This window comes from Artibeus jamaicensis, unplaced genomic scaffold (genome assembly GCF_021234435.1).
Source record: "Artibeus jamaicensis isolate MK-2021 breed Jamaican fruit bat unplaced genomic scaffold, CSHL_Jam_final scaffold_1031, whole genome shotgun sequence".
Classification (NCBI taxonomy): domain Eukaryota; kingdom Metazoa; phylum Chordata; class Mammalia; order Chiroptera; family Phyllostomidae; genus Artibeus; species Artibeus jamaicensis.
Window position 1 is genome coordinate 5,539,094 of NW_026522026.1, and position 13,607 is coordinate 5,552,700.

General features: G+C 44.4%; 1 protein-coding gene across 3 annotated transcripts in view; it reads left to right on the forward strand.

The window, feature by feature from the left end:
• SEPTIN11 (septin 11) overlaps positions 1-13,607 on the forward strand; it is an 85,661-nt gene that overhangs the window by 34,839 nt on the left and 37,215 nt on the right. For all 3 annotated transcript variants that reach the window (XM_037147054.2, XM_037147055.2, XM_037147053.2), the window contains exon 2: positions 9,500-9,614. In XM_037147054.2, coding sequence (XP_037002949.1) covers positions 9,500-9,614 — 115 coding nt within the window. The remainder of the gene's footprint in view (positions 1-9,499; positions 9,615-13,607) is intronic.

Here is a 13,607-nt window from a genome sequence, read left to right on the forward strand (position 1 = left end):
TGAGGAAGAGCCAAGTTATGGGTTTCCGGGCTCAGAAATAGAAATCAGCGGGTAGACAGGATGCACTTAGGTCACTTAAGACGGTTGAGTGGGAAAGGTCAACGGAAAAAAAGGTGTGATGGGCGGTTTTTACACCTGGGCGCAGAGGCGAAAAGCTGTTCTGGGACAGATGTCAAGAAGTCTTCACTGTCCAGTTCAGAGCATAGTGGAGGGTGTGAGGTGATTGATTAAAACGGTGGACTTTTTTCTTCTGCAAGAGGGTAGAGGCCTGTAAATTTATTCAGGTTTTTAGCAGTATGTGTACCAGCTGATAGTATTCTAGGGCCTCTCTAACTTGTTGAAGTAGGTGTTGCCATTTGAGCTGAGAAAATGGGAGGGAGGACAGATGGGAATTGGGGATGGGGGATAGGATGAGTCCCATCAGGAGGGGCTGGCAGAGGTGCCTGGGCCTTGGATACACAGGAGGGAGGAGGGCTTAGGACTCAGGGCTTGTTAGCCTGCTCTCGGTCACTAAAGTCACACCCAGGGATGAGGTCATCTAAGAAAAGTGTGTCAAAGGAGGACAGAGAATTGTGTCCATTCTTGGAACAACCCTGTGAGATAGTTCACGTGAAAGCTGACAAAACTAAGTTAAATGACTTGCTCTAGGGGTCCCACTGCTGAGCAATGACAGAGTTGCCCCGAGTGCTGGTCTTCATGTGTCCAGCACTTCCCGCCGTGCTGCCCTGCTTCTCTGCTCATGCTGATCAAGTTCAGTGTGACTCGGTTCTGTTATTAGAAAAATTCATATTTTTTTCTCACAAAGTTTATACCCACCTATTAGCTGCAATAAAAATTGCAGGCTTACCTCCTTTAAGAAGATTTTTTACTATTTATTTATCGTTGTTGCTATTATCATTACCTGATCTTTAAATTCTTATTTCTACCAAGAAAAATTTTGAAGTGTTTTTCGGGGGAGGGGGGAAGAGGTAATAATTCAAATATTACAGAAACGTTACAGTTTAGAAAGTAAAATTTTTCTGTAATCTCACCACCCTCAAAGTCCCAATAGTAGATCGTTTTTGCAAGGCTCTGGAAAAACACTTTTTTCCCTCCGTTGGCCGTCTTTTGGAGAGAGTTACTTGGAGAGGGCATTTCAAATTGGGGCAGTTACTCAAGATTTGTCAAGATCTTTTCTGGTTATTTGGTGGTGCTTTCCAGGGCAACTCTCTTCGTCTGGCAGTCAGAGCTGATGTCCCTGGCTTTGTGGCTTGGGGGCTGGCCCCTGGATTCCCCTTCTCCTCAGTCCTGGCTTCCAGCTGGGCTGCACTCAAGTTCTCTCCTCATATGGTTTTCCTCCTCGCTGTTCCCCTCTTCTTCCTGGCTCTCTCTGTTCTGCTGCTTGTGTGAGACAGTATCCTTGGGGGTTTTCTTGGCTCCAGCCTTGGGATTTCTTGGTCTAGATGGCAAGCAAAGTAGCAAATGTTGTCCAAGTCATCCTTAAAGAACATGGTTCTCGTTGGTAATGAGATGCTTCGGACATTTGTGTTATGACAGTTACCCCAGCAATGTGTAGCCTTGAAAACATCCCGATGCAGGCTTCATAGTTGTGGTTTGGGTCGATACCTTGCATTCCAGTGTTGTTTTTTTTCCCCTTTTGCATGGGAAGACATTTCCCATCTTCCTACCAACTTTCCCTTCTTTAAAAGAGACTATGAAACTAGTTCAGTACTTGCTAAGATGCAGTTGTATAGGAGTATGTATTTACAAAAATGGTCATCCAGGCACTTGGGTTCAGTTTCCTTGCTGGAGAGTTCGTGAAGCTAGACTTTCTCCAAATACTGTGAAGTACCAGTCGAGGGTGCCATGGGGGAAGCAGCCTGTTCTCTTTGCCTCTCTTCAGCGTCTGTAAGGAGCAGAAACAGGACTTCAGAGAAAGACACAACCTAAGATACAGGGATGTGTGCCTCCCCTTTTCTCTAAGTGAGTGTCTCCTTCAGGGAGAAAAAACAGAGGGTAAAGGAGGGTGCCCTGTGCTTCCAGCTCAGCTCCAGATCCAACGTTCATTTTCCTAAGACTTGAGTATCATTTCTGCTTCCTCCCATCATGCACTGCTGGTCAGAAGGACTCTGTATTTTCGTCTGCTTATATAAAATCTGCATATACCTAGGAACTGCCTACTAAGTTAAAAATATTTAACAATGCAGACTAATATATGTTTTTCTATACTATATAGACTGCTGGAATCGCTGGAAGAGTGATCAGTTAATCACATAAGTTCTGAAGTTGCACCCTGTACTTTGGGGTCTTATGGTTGTATACTTGTGACCGTTCAGTTAACGTCCGTGTGTCCCACTAGACTGTGAGCTCTGTGGATCGGGAACGCCCTGTGTTCTCACCATCATCTCCTCAGCATTGAGCATGGCTATCCAACACATGTTTGTACTCAGTAAATATTTGTCGAATGAATGAGAAGCATGAGTAACAATTTACTTTTCTTCTTGAAGACAGATGATTAACATACACAGAAGAGTTATTTCCTGTTTTGTTTTGAAACTGTAAATCCACATTTCAAATATCTCGTGGAAGGCTACAGACATAGCTGAGTGTTTTTAAGCAGGGCAGTTACAGAGGGTGGGTTTATAACTTTCTAAAAGCAGTCAGTTATTGTATTTAAACAAGGGACAATGAAAGGGTCAGGTGGACAACACAGAGGCGTGCACACAGACTTATATTAGGTTCGGTGTTTCCCAGGCTCATCGACAGAAACTCCCTTTCTAGTGTCTTTGAAAAATTGAGCCATCCCGCTCTGGCAAGAGAAAATACACCACCAGGAGTTTTTCACCCTGTGTTGGCTTTCCTCAAGCAAAACAACAGATTTAGGTGTATGCCTCTCTGCCTTCCAGGTTTAAGAAACCTTAGCATCAGCATTAGAACCAAAGAATTTGCTTTGAGGGCATTTAGTTAAATCTCCTGATTTAAAAGGTGAGAAAACATAAAAAAAACATGGATTAAGGGACTTGGATCAGTATAATCATCATAAAACAAGATGTTGAGAAGAGTGGAACCAGCATCTCCTGTTAACAAAAAACCTCCAGCTCTCTAAATGAATGCATAAAAAAGTTATCTCCTAAATTAGAAAATAATTTAAATTTTAAGGGGACAAAGATCTTTCTAAATTGCAATATGTATCTTTGAAGGTAAAAATTAACTTTGTTGTTTTCAGCATATGTTAAAACATACATCCCCTTGGTCACATGCTCTGGCTTCCGCTGGCTGATAAGAATCAGCCGCTGTAGATGACCAAGCCACACCTACTGAGGCCTTCCTTTTTTTTTTTTAATTTTTAGAGAGAGGGGAAGGGAAGGAGAGAGAGAGAGAGAAACATCAATGTGTGGTTGCCTCTCACATGGTCCCTGCTGGGGACCTGGCTTGCAACCCAGGCATGTGCCCTGACTGGGATTTGAACCAGCCACCCTTTGGTTCACAGCCCACGCTCAATCCACTAAGCTACACCAGCCAAGGCTGGCCTTCGGTTTTAACAGCAAAGGAAAGGACGGCACTTCACTTTTGAGCATGATGAATAGAACCCATCCGGGCACATGTAGTGGGGTCATTTCAGGAGGCTTGGGGCTGACTTTAAATAGAAGCAAAGGGAAGATGAGGGTCAAAGCTGGGGTTTGCTGCCGTGAAGCGGGTTGCCGCCTGTGAACAGGAATGGGTTCTACGACAGCTTCGCCCCTGCTTTGTACATGACTTTCCCGTGTAGGGTGGGTTTTCTTCCTGCCGCAGTCCTCATTCTCTCTTCCATTTCCTCTTTGTGCGCCCTGGTTTCCTTTGTGGTTTTCCTCTCTGAGCTCGTCTGAGGGCGTCGCTCATCAGCCTCTCCTCCGGGCATGCACAGCAGTCACAGGGGAGCTCCTACTTCATTTCAGACTTTGCAGTTACACTCATCTCTCCCTCCCACCTAACTTAGGGAAGGGAAGCCCAGGTTTCCCGAGGATCTGTGAAAGGCTAGACGCTCTCATACATGCCATTTCCTTACCTCCTCCCGCCACCCTGCTGAGCGCTCCATTTCTACTGGAGAAACAGGGACTAAAGTAAGTAGGAAGCAAAGCTGGGATTCAAACCCAGGGCTGTCTAAGTCCAAGCCTTTTGCCATCCTGCTTCTGGTTAAGCTAGATTTGGAACTGTGGCACATTTTAAAGCAGCACTGAGAATGTAAGTGTGGGCAGACATTCTTATATAATTTGTTTTATAATTAATTCAATAGTGAAGTCAACTTGACATCATCTGAAATACTTGTCAGTTACAGATTTCAGAGTATGCATTCATAATAAAGGATCATAATATGATCCTTTGGGCACAGATAGCATTTATCTGCGAACTGGACTTTGGTTAGCCTGGCAGACGTGGGGAGCCCTGGCCTTCCTAAATGCCTTCTGACTTTCCGTAGCCAAAAGCTGCTTCCCTGCCAATATGATCCCATAGTTGTCATGTGGTTCGTCACTTTTATCCTTAGTAGCATGACATTTACCTAGGTCTTGTCTTCGTTGCTACACTGTACCCTTCTTACAGGCGGAGAGGAGTGTTTATCAGTGAATAACAACAGTAACATATTTTCCTCCCTTAGTACTTTGAGCGGTGAGTATTTTTGAATCAATAAATAACTGTATCCATGTGGAGATGTTCTGAAAAGAAAAAAATGAGATTGCCAAGTTAAAGACTGGTTATTTTATTTTATTATTTTTAAAAAGATTTTATTTATTTATTTTTTAGAGAGGGGAAGGGAGGGAGAAAGAAAGAGAAATGTCAGTGTGTGGTTGCCTCTTGTGTGGCCCCCATTGGGGACCTGGTCTGCAACCTAGGCATGTGCCCTGGCTGGGAATCAAACCTGGTTATTTTACTTTATACCACAGAATTTAGTCACAGCCCATTTCAAGGTAGCATGGGCATACAAATTATCTAAATACAAACCTAGATAGATTAGCAAGTGGAGAACTAAATCAGTTAAGGTCTTCTTACTTAGTGGCTTCATGTTGGTCAAAACTAAGCCTTATATTATTGGCTTCATGTGCCATCATTTGCAAAAATCAACATCTAGTCTCAGCCTTGCCAGGACCAGTGAAAATATACTTGGAGCTTCTTGCCAATACTAATTCTTGACTTCCATCTCTTATGGTTGCCAAAGAATTGCAATTTTAAAGGAATTTTTCCCTTTCTATTTTAACATATTGGATTTTTTATAACACTAAAATCATTGTATTGTTTGGAGCTACCAGGAACTTAGATCAGCAGTTTTCAACCACTGTGCCGCAAGAATTCTCAAACCATACAGTACTCCGCTATTTAGTCAGAGGCACAGACTTATTGTCCCTTCGATTGTCAAATTTAAAAAATATGACAACAGCCAACACAATAGCCATCTTGTGTGAATGAGTCAAAATGATACCTATTTCTTTTTGTTAGGTCTGCAAAAAGTATATTTTGGGTGAGCCACAGAGTTTTGGTAATTGGTTTACCTGTGCCATGAGATGAAAAATTTGGGTCACTGCCTTAGATCATCAAGAGACAGCAGTGACCAATGCCGCATTTCCTCCTCAGCTTACTAACTTATGCCCTTGGGCAAGCTTCTGAACTTCTATGCTCTCTTTTCTCATCTGTAAGTTGAGATTGGCTAATAATAGGGACTACCTCATAGCATGTTTAAGCTAAATTAACTAGTTTGTTCACGGGCAGGGCTCTTCTGGAGCATGGCAAATGGTCAGTAGATGTTAGCTATGCTGATGGTGATTGTGGAACTAGGAGTCAACCTTTATCCGATCATTATGTTCCTTTACTTGTCAAGGGGTATGTTCACTGAAATGTCACAATAAAAACAGTGATGGAAGTACCATTTCAGTGGGATCTAGAAGGTTTGGCTGTGTAAACACTGGCCCTTCCAGACAGAGGAAATCGTCTGAGTAGCTCTGACGGGGGGAAACCTGGGCTTGTCGCAGCAAAGGTCCACACTTCAGTTGAACAGCCGTGTAAAGGGCTCCGTGGGGAGAAGTGGGAGATCCAGATGAACAGAGGTTTGGGGTGAGCCCATGGAGGTCTTGAGATGGCAGGCGAGGGGGCTTGGACCTTTGAGTACGGAGATCTGTTTGGCAGCAAGGTCCAGAGAGGATTAGAGGGACCAGGCTCTGGGTGAGGGGACCAGTAAGAAGGCTGTTGAATTGGTAGGAATGGAGAAGAGAATGTGGCATGATAGCACTTCAGAATCGATGCAGGGGGCAGGTGGGTCTCGAGCACAAAAAGTGCCACCAGCACAAATAGGGAGCTCTGGAGTAGGGGTGGGCTTAGAACAGAGGAAAATGATATCGGTTGGAGGTACAGATAGGACAACCCAAGACAAAGACAACCCTTTGATAGAAAATCAGAATGGGAACGCAGGCAAGGAGATTGGTGTCAGAGATGAAGTTCCAGAGTCAATTTTGAGAGTTGTAAAGGCAGAATCTGTGAGATTCCCAGAGACCACACCCCTAGACTCAGAAGAGACCCCACGTTCTTTGGACAGAAGCAGCTGGGGCCTGGCACAATCCACACGGTACCATAAAAGGCTCGAGGGCGGAATTTGATTCAGCTGCTCCCTGAGGCGGAGCCTCTCCTCACGATTCCTACCTGCCCTGCGGGTTGTCAGCCTGCTCCTGGGCCAGAGGGAGAACTTCTCTTCCCCCTTTCCCCATCACATACTGCTGGGTAAGCCCTCCCAGGACTCCTTTAATACTGGGCAGAGAAGTGGGCTCAGGCTATGGAATTTTAAAATGGCATTATAAAATTCCCATATTTTATATTACAAAGTTAGAAGACAGAGATGCTGAAGATATAACTTCAAATTAAAAAAAAAAGTTCAAGACCCAACTGTTTTATAACCCTTCATTTTGTGTGTGGTTTTTCAGTGGGTTTAAAAATACTCAGTGGATGTGTGGGTGGTTTCTCGTGTTTTGGAAACGGTGAGAATGGGAGATGCTGAGCACTGGGTTTGGGATGAGAGCTGTAATTACCAACCCGGGATTCTTTACCAGGATTGGCTCCTGGTGAGTGTCTGTGGGTCTCTGACTCCAAAAACCCAACACTCCAGAACCCAGACCAGAAAACCACTCCCCTCTCCCGATCCCTGGAAATGAAAAGAATTGCTACAGCAGAGAGGAGAGCGAATGTCGGATGGGTCCCCCTAGCCCTGTCTCCCTGTGTGCCATTTGCGACTGCTCGAGTCAGTGGTGTGACTGAGGTGCAGGCCTGTGTGGCCTCTGCTGGCTTGATGCACAACAGCCACCACGCAGCTGTGCTGGAAAGAGCTCTAAATATAACCCAGACTCCTTTCAAATCTACCTCCCCCAAGTCTTGGCGGATGTGGTGAACACCCCCAAAAACCTTGCTGCCTGAACCTCTGAGGTATATCGGAAGAGGAAGGGCCAGGTAACGTGGTAGCAGGAGGGCCGTGCGGAGGTCCGGGAGGCCTGGCCGGCTACCAGGACTGCTGCCCGGGTCGCCTGCTGCGGAAGCTGCTTGGTGAGCTGTCCACCGTGCCATCCTGTTCCAGGATAAGTGCCTCCTCTTGAGGCTCATATTCACTGTTGGCAGGTTTCAAGGAAACTATTCATAGACTGAGCATCTGTTCTCTGTCCCATTGACCTCAAACCTGCAGCTGCCACCATGCTATTCGGGCGGCGTGATGGTTTTTAGTGTTGTTTTTTTTTCACAGAATCAGAATTTTAGAGCTGGCAAGGTTAAATTGTTCACAAAACTTTTGCTTAAACTCACCGTATTCAGGAAGTCGTGTATTTCTGCCCATATAGTGATCATAGCGATTTGGAAATGGAGTCTCAGTCTGTTATTATTATTAAAATAAATCACTTTCATCTTTATCTAACACAAATAGCCATAATGAAAACCAGTATTTTATTTTAAAAAAATACTAAGTCCCCTGGGCAGAGCTTTTTCTTTTTTTATTAAAGTATGTATATCTGAGGCTCTTTTTCTTACCCAGACTTCAGTCTTTAAATATAAAGTTCACTGGCCACATAGCCAGGTACCCAGGAGTCTTGTCTTCAAGGAGGCTTTCAGGATCTCGTTTCTCGAGTCTCCAACCACAGCCGTGGTGGCGTCATTGGAGGCCCAGGTCTGACCTCTGCTTTCCAGGGAGACAGGATCCATGGATTGGCTCCAGCACACACAGGGAGCCGTCAGAGCCCTGGAGGCAGTCACGCCGTTTTGCATGGCAGCATAAATCACCCAACTTTTAAAAAAATTACATTTTATTGATTATGCTATTACAGTTGTCCTGATCTTTCCCCCTTTGCCCCCTCCACCCAGCGCCCCCCACTCCCTCAGGCGACCCCCCCACCATTCGTTGTTCATGTCCGTGGGTCATGCATATAAATTCTTTGGTTACTCCATGTCCTACACTGTACTTCACAGCCCCACGGCTACTCTGTAACCACCTATTTGTACTTCCTGATCCCCTCACCTCTTCAGCCTCTCTCCCCACTACCTCCGGTCTGGCAACCATCTGGTAACTAACTTGTTTTCTCTCGCTGTTTTTAAGAGTCCCTCTGTCTTTAACCTTTGGCCAGGATGTGTCTTGCAGTGGGCCTCTTCACATCACCCAACTTCTGCCCTCACCCTAGGACATTCTGTTTTTCATTGCTTTTTGAGGGAAAGGAAGGGAGACAGAGAAACATCGATGTGAGAGAGAAACATCGAGTGGTTGCCTCTCGTTTCCTCCCAGACCCGAGGTGGGACCACGACTTTTCGGTTACCAGTGACGCTCCAGCCAACGGAGCCACAGTGGCCAGGGCTAAATCACCCAACTTTTAAAATGTATAACTACCTAATCCAGGCTCCTTCAGTAAACTCCGAGAAGGCTGGGTGAAGACAGCCTGTGCTAGGAGCTGTGTAGTGGAGAACAAAACCGCCCCCAGAAGCCTGTGCCGCTAATGGAGGAGATGGGACCAGTTTGTGTCCTGAGCAGTTTTTAAATGTGTTGCATTATGGTTGTTACAGAGTTTCCATACTTGTACCAAGTAGGTCTTCTCCACTGTGAGCTTCTCGAAGCTCCTTCAACATATCTGGAAGAGTTATTTTTTACTCCGGGTTGAGAATAATTTGAAAGTTCTTTTTGAGTATTCAAAGCTATCAAAATGGTTGGAGTATTTTATGTCTCTTAATACATATCTGAGATAGTCACCTCTAGCAGCTCAGTATTCCCTGGACCAATATATGTGTAACAGAGCATGAGGCACCTTGGAAGACAGTCTACTTTGGGAATCAGATAGTCTGTTCTGGGAAAGAGTGTGGCTTTGGAGCTGTTCGTACCTTCCATTGTGTAGAAGCCAAGGAGGGTGTGGGTAGAGAGGGGAGCTCTGTTTTCCATGCGCGTCATGAAGAAAGGAAGGGAGAGGGTAGTGTCCATAATGTGTGGTACCCAGGTGACAAAGTTCATGGATTCTCAAACATCTCCTCTCTGAAATTCCAGAATGAAGAGCTGCGAAACTTGTCCCTTTCTGGCCATGTTGGATTTGACAGTCTTCCTGACCAGCTGGTCAACAAGTCGACTTCCCAAGGGTTCTGTTTCAACATCCTGTGTGTGGGTAAGTGACTCATCGCATGCTGCTGAGCAAGGAGTCTGACCTTTGGCTGGCAGGTGACTGTCAGAGGGACCCATTTCAGGAAAATCCGTGGAATGATATTTTCACTCTTTTTTCTCATTTGGAAAGCTGGGCAGTAGTACCCACTGTATGTATGTCACGCACTTACAGAGACTGAAACTCGTATTTGGGTAAATGCTTTGTTAAGTTTTGTGGTGTTGCACAAATTATTTTTATTTGTGCCAGACAGTCAAGTTAGTGGTCAGTTTAATGTTGTTATTAAATCATTTAATTTTTGATGGGGGAAGGGACTTAGACCCTAACTAGACTAGAAGTTAACAGAAGGAACTAAGACGAACATGAACAGTAAGGCCACTCAAGCCTTGTAGGAGTTTGCTTCCTGCATCTCTGGCTACAGTGCAGAGAAACCCTCCATCGACGTCTTCTAAAAGATGTCCTCCCTACAGTAAGTAACATCTGAAACCATGGTAATTACCTCAGTCAACTTAACAAATCAGACAAAGAAGTCTGACTCACTTGTAGCCTCAGTATGATTTCCTGTAATCATTGCACATTAGCCTAGGGCTGTGGCCATGCTATTTTTCTTCTCTCTAGCCATGTCCCTTTTAAACTAGAGGGAGAAGGTAGACAAGGTGGAAAAAGAGAAAAATAGAAATAAAAACCTCCTGTTAGTTTGAAGAAAAAATGTCCCCAGAGCAAATAATGGCCTTTCCTTCAACCTCCCTGTCGCTCCTGATGAGTGACCCGCCTGGACCGCAGAGAAGTGGTTTGGGCTACATCGTTTTGTTGCCACCGTCTTCTGGACATACACTCCAGAGACAGTACTCTAAGGGAGGCCAGAAGGAGTTCTGTGTTTCTGTACGTAGCCAAGTGGACCACGCTTCACCCAGGCTTGGCAGAATGCAACAGACTTACTTCTTTTGTCCAAGTAAAATGAAGAACCACCGTTTTTTAATATGTATTTATCAGGGGGAGGGACATGTGCTTTCCTGTTTGAAAGTATTTGAACATACTGAATGTAGCTGCTATACTAGACATTTATCACTAAAAAGCCACAGCTGATTTGTACACATAGCAGCTCGCTCTCTGGCGTTATGTCTTCAGCGCTGTATCAGAGAAAGACTGGAGGAAAACATGCCCAGGGCAGCCAACTCTCCTGCTTTCCCCTTTTCCCTACGTGAAGCCCTTCAAAATTCAGCAGGGGACCTCCTGAATGCAGCTAGTGCTACAGAGTAGCATAAATGAATTGCCTTTTCTCTTTTGATAAATGCTCATTTCAGAGCCTGCAATTCTTCATTAGCATAGCAATTTGTTGGCAATTTGTTGATTTTCTATTGAAAAGTGGGCTAAATTGTAGGCCAATTGCTATTCTGGCTTCTCTTTCCTGCCTCCCTCAGCCTTGCCTTCAAAATCAGCTTCACAAATACATGTGCAAGTTATGTCTCAGCCCCTGCAAGTAGGGGAAAGCCTTCCAGGGGGACAGGGCTTGCTGGATGGACCTGGTTTAACCGGGTATGTGGTGTGAAGTGGGTCTGTTAGCTCACCGGCTGACCCCTTGTGTTACGCAGCACATTTAAAATGCTGGTGGGAATTCTTCACAAGTCACATCCATGTTGCCTGTTGGATTTGTGAAGCAGTTGCTGTTTTGACTTGCCTGGGTGGGTGATAATACCTATGATTCTTAGATCTTAATTCTGGTTCCATTCTTAGACATGTTTAAAATTAGTTTTTAAAACTAACAAAAATGATGCATATTTTTTATTTAAAAAATTAGAACCCCCCCCCCATTTTCTTCATCCTCATTTCCATTCCACAGAAATGACACTATGAAATTCTTCTAGAAACTTTCTACATCTTTCTGTACTTGGAAATTATTTTTGGAGGCTTAAAACAACACCAGTTTTTTTGGGGGGGAGGGTTAAGATTTTATTTATTTATTTTTAGACAGGGGAAGGGAGGGAGAATGAGGGATAGAAACATCAATGTGTGGTTGCCTCTTGTGCACCCCCTAGTGGGGACCTGGCCCACAACCCAGGCATGTGCCCTGATTGGGAATAGAATCCGAGACCCTTTGGTGTATAGGCTGGCACTCAATCAACTGAACTGTACCAGCCATGCTGAAACACCAATTTTAATAATTAGGATTATTATCATTTTGCAGTTTTCTAGAAGTCCAACATATGTCTTACTGGGCTAGATTCAAGGCATATGCAGGGCCATGGTCCTTCCCAGAACTTCTAGGGGAGGATATGTGTCCTTGCCTTTTCTGGTCTCAAGAAGTTACCTGCATTCCTTGGCTCTTGGACCCTCCATCTTCAAAGCCAGCAACATTGCATCTCTCTCTTATTGTTCTTGTATTAGGAAAATTTCCACAGATAATTATTAAAATCCCATTTAAACTCCCAAACACTGAAAAGGTAATACATATACTGAATGGTATAAATAAGAACAGTTGGCTTTAGGGACTCAGACAGTGTCTTCGGGGCTGTGTTTCTGGTTCTTGATACTGCTTGCTTCTGTTTTTAAAGATTTTATTTATTTATTTTTAGAGAGGGGAAGGGAGGGAAAAAGAGAGAGAGAAATATTAATGTGTGGTTGCCTCTCAAGCACCCCTAATTAGGGACCTGGCCTGAAACCTAGGCATGCGCCCTAGACTGGGAATTGAACTGGTGACCCTTTGGTTCGCAGGCCAGTGCTCAATCAATCCACTGAGCCACACCAGCCAGGGCCCTGCTTGCTTCTGTTTGGCTTCATGTTCAGAGTTTTTCTTCATAGAGGTAATATGGCCTCTAGCAGGGTTGCCAGCTTGGCACCCTGACAAGTCTCACTGAGTAGTCACAGGATGTCTCTGATGGACCTGGTCTAAGTCATGTGTCCACTCAAGGTGAGCGATGGGGTGAGTCCAGCCCCCGAAACAGGAGGTCCCCGATAGGAAAGAAGACCTGATTGGGAAGGAGACGGGCCTGGGAGAGGCACACACCGGACCGATGTGCTGCGGTGGCCAAAAAGTGTGGGTTTTTGCCGTAAGATGGGTCCAGCCGTGCTTAGTTGTCTTCAGCTTCATTCAGAACAGCTTTGTTAGATTGTATTGTGACAGCTGTCATATCGGCTTGCATTTAAAAACATCTTTTCAAAATTGGTGAATTTTTGTGCAGCCATTTTAATATTAGAAATGGAAGAAAATGCACATTTTTGGCATGTTATGCTTTATTGTCTCAAGAAGGTAACAATGCAACTGAAACACTTACACAAAAAGATTTGTGCAGTGTACAGAGAAGGTGCTGTGACTGATCAAACGTGTCAAAACTGGTTTGTGGAGTTTCTTGGTACTGTTGACATTTTGGCTAAATAATTCTTTGCTGTGAGTCTGTCTTACACATTGAAAGATGTTTAGCAGCACCCCTGGCCTCTACCCACTATAAGCCAATAGCAGGAGACAGCCAACCTACTCAAAACACCCAAATCAATAAAATTATTGATGAAAATGAAAAATGTGTGTGTTATTTTACAAAAGAAAAATGAAACAGACTTTTTGCCCAACCCAATAACAGCCATCTCACAATTATATAAGCTCATTTTTAGTTCGGCTTCAGAGATCATGCTGCTCACTCTTCTGCGCTTTCTTTCTTCCACCCCAGAGTGAGTCCTGGCTGCCCTTCCATGCCAGTGAATCAAGCTAAGAGGTTCTTTTCCGTAACTCTTTGGAGCCCTGTGGGTGGAGCCTGCACTAGCTGTTTGGGACAAGGGGGTGTCAGCATTAATATTAAGCATACTTTTCCTCAGAGAGTGGAACACATCAAATCTTTTTACCATAAATATTTTACAGCAAAGTATCTGTATAAGAAAACAAGTCTCACTGTCAATTAACGGTCCATCTGTTTTTAAAAATAAATGTGTACGAAAAAGTGTTCTCGTTGATCAAAACACTTTGCCAGCCACTTAGAGGAATAGGTATCCTATTCAGCCGAAGAGCAT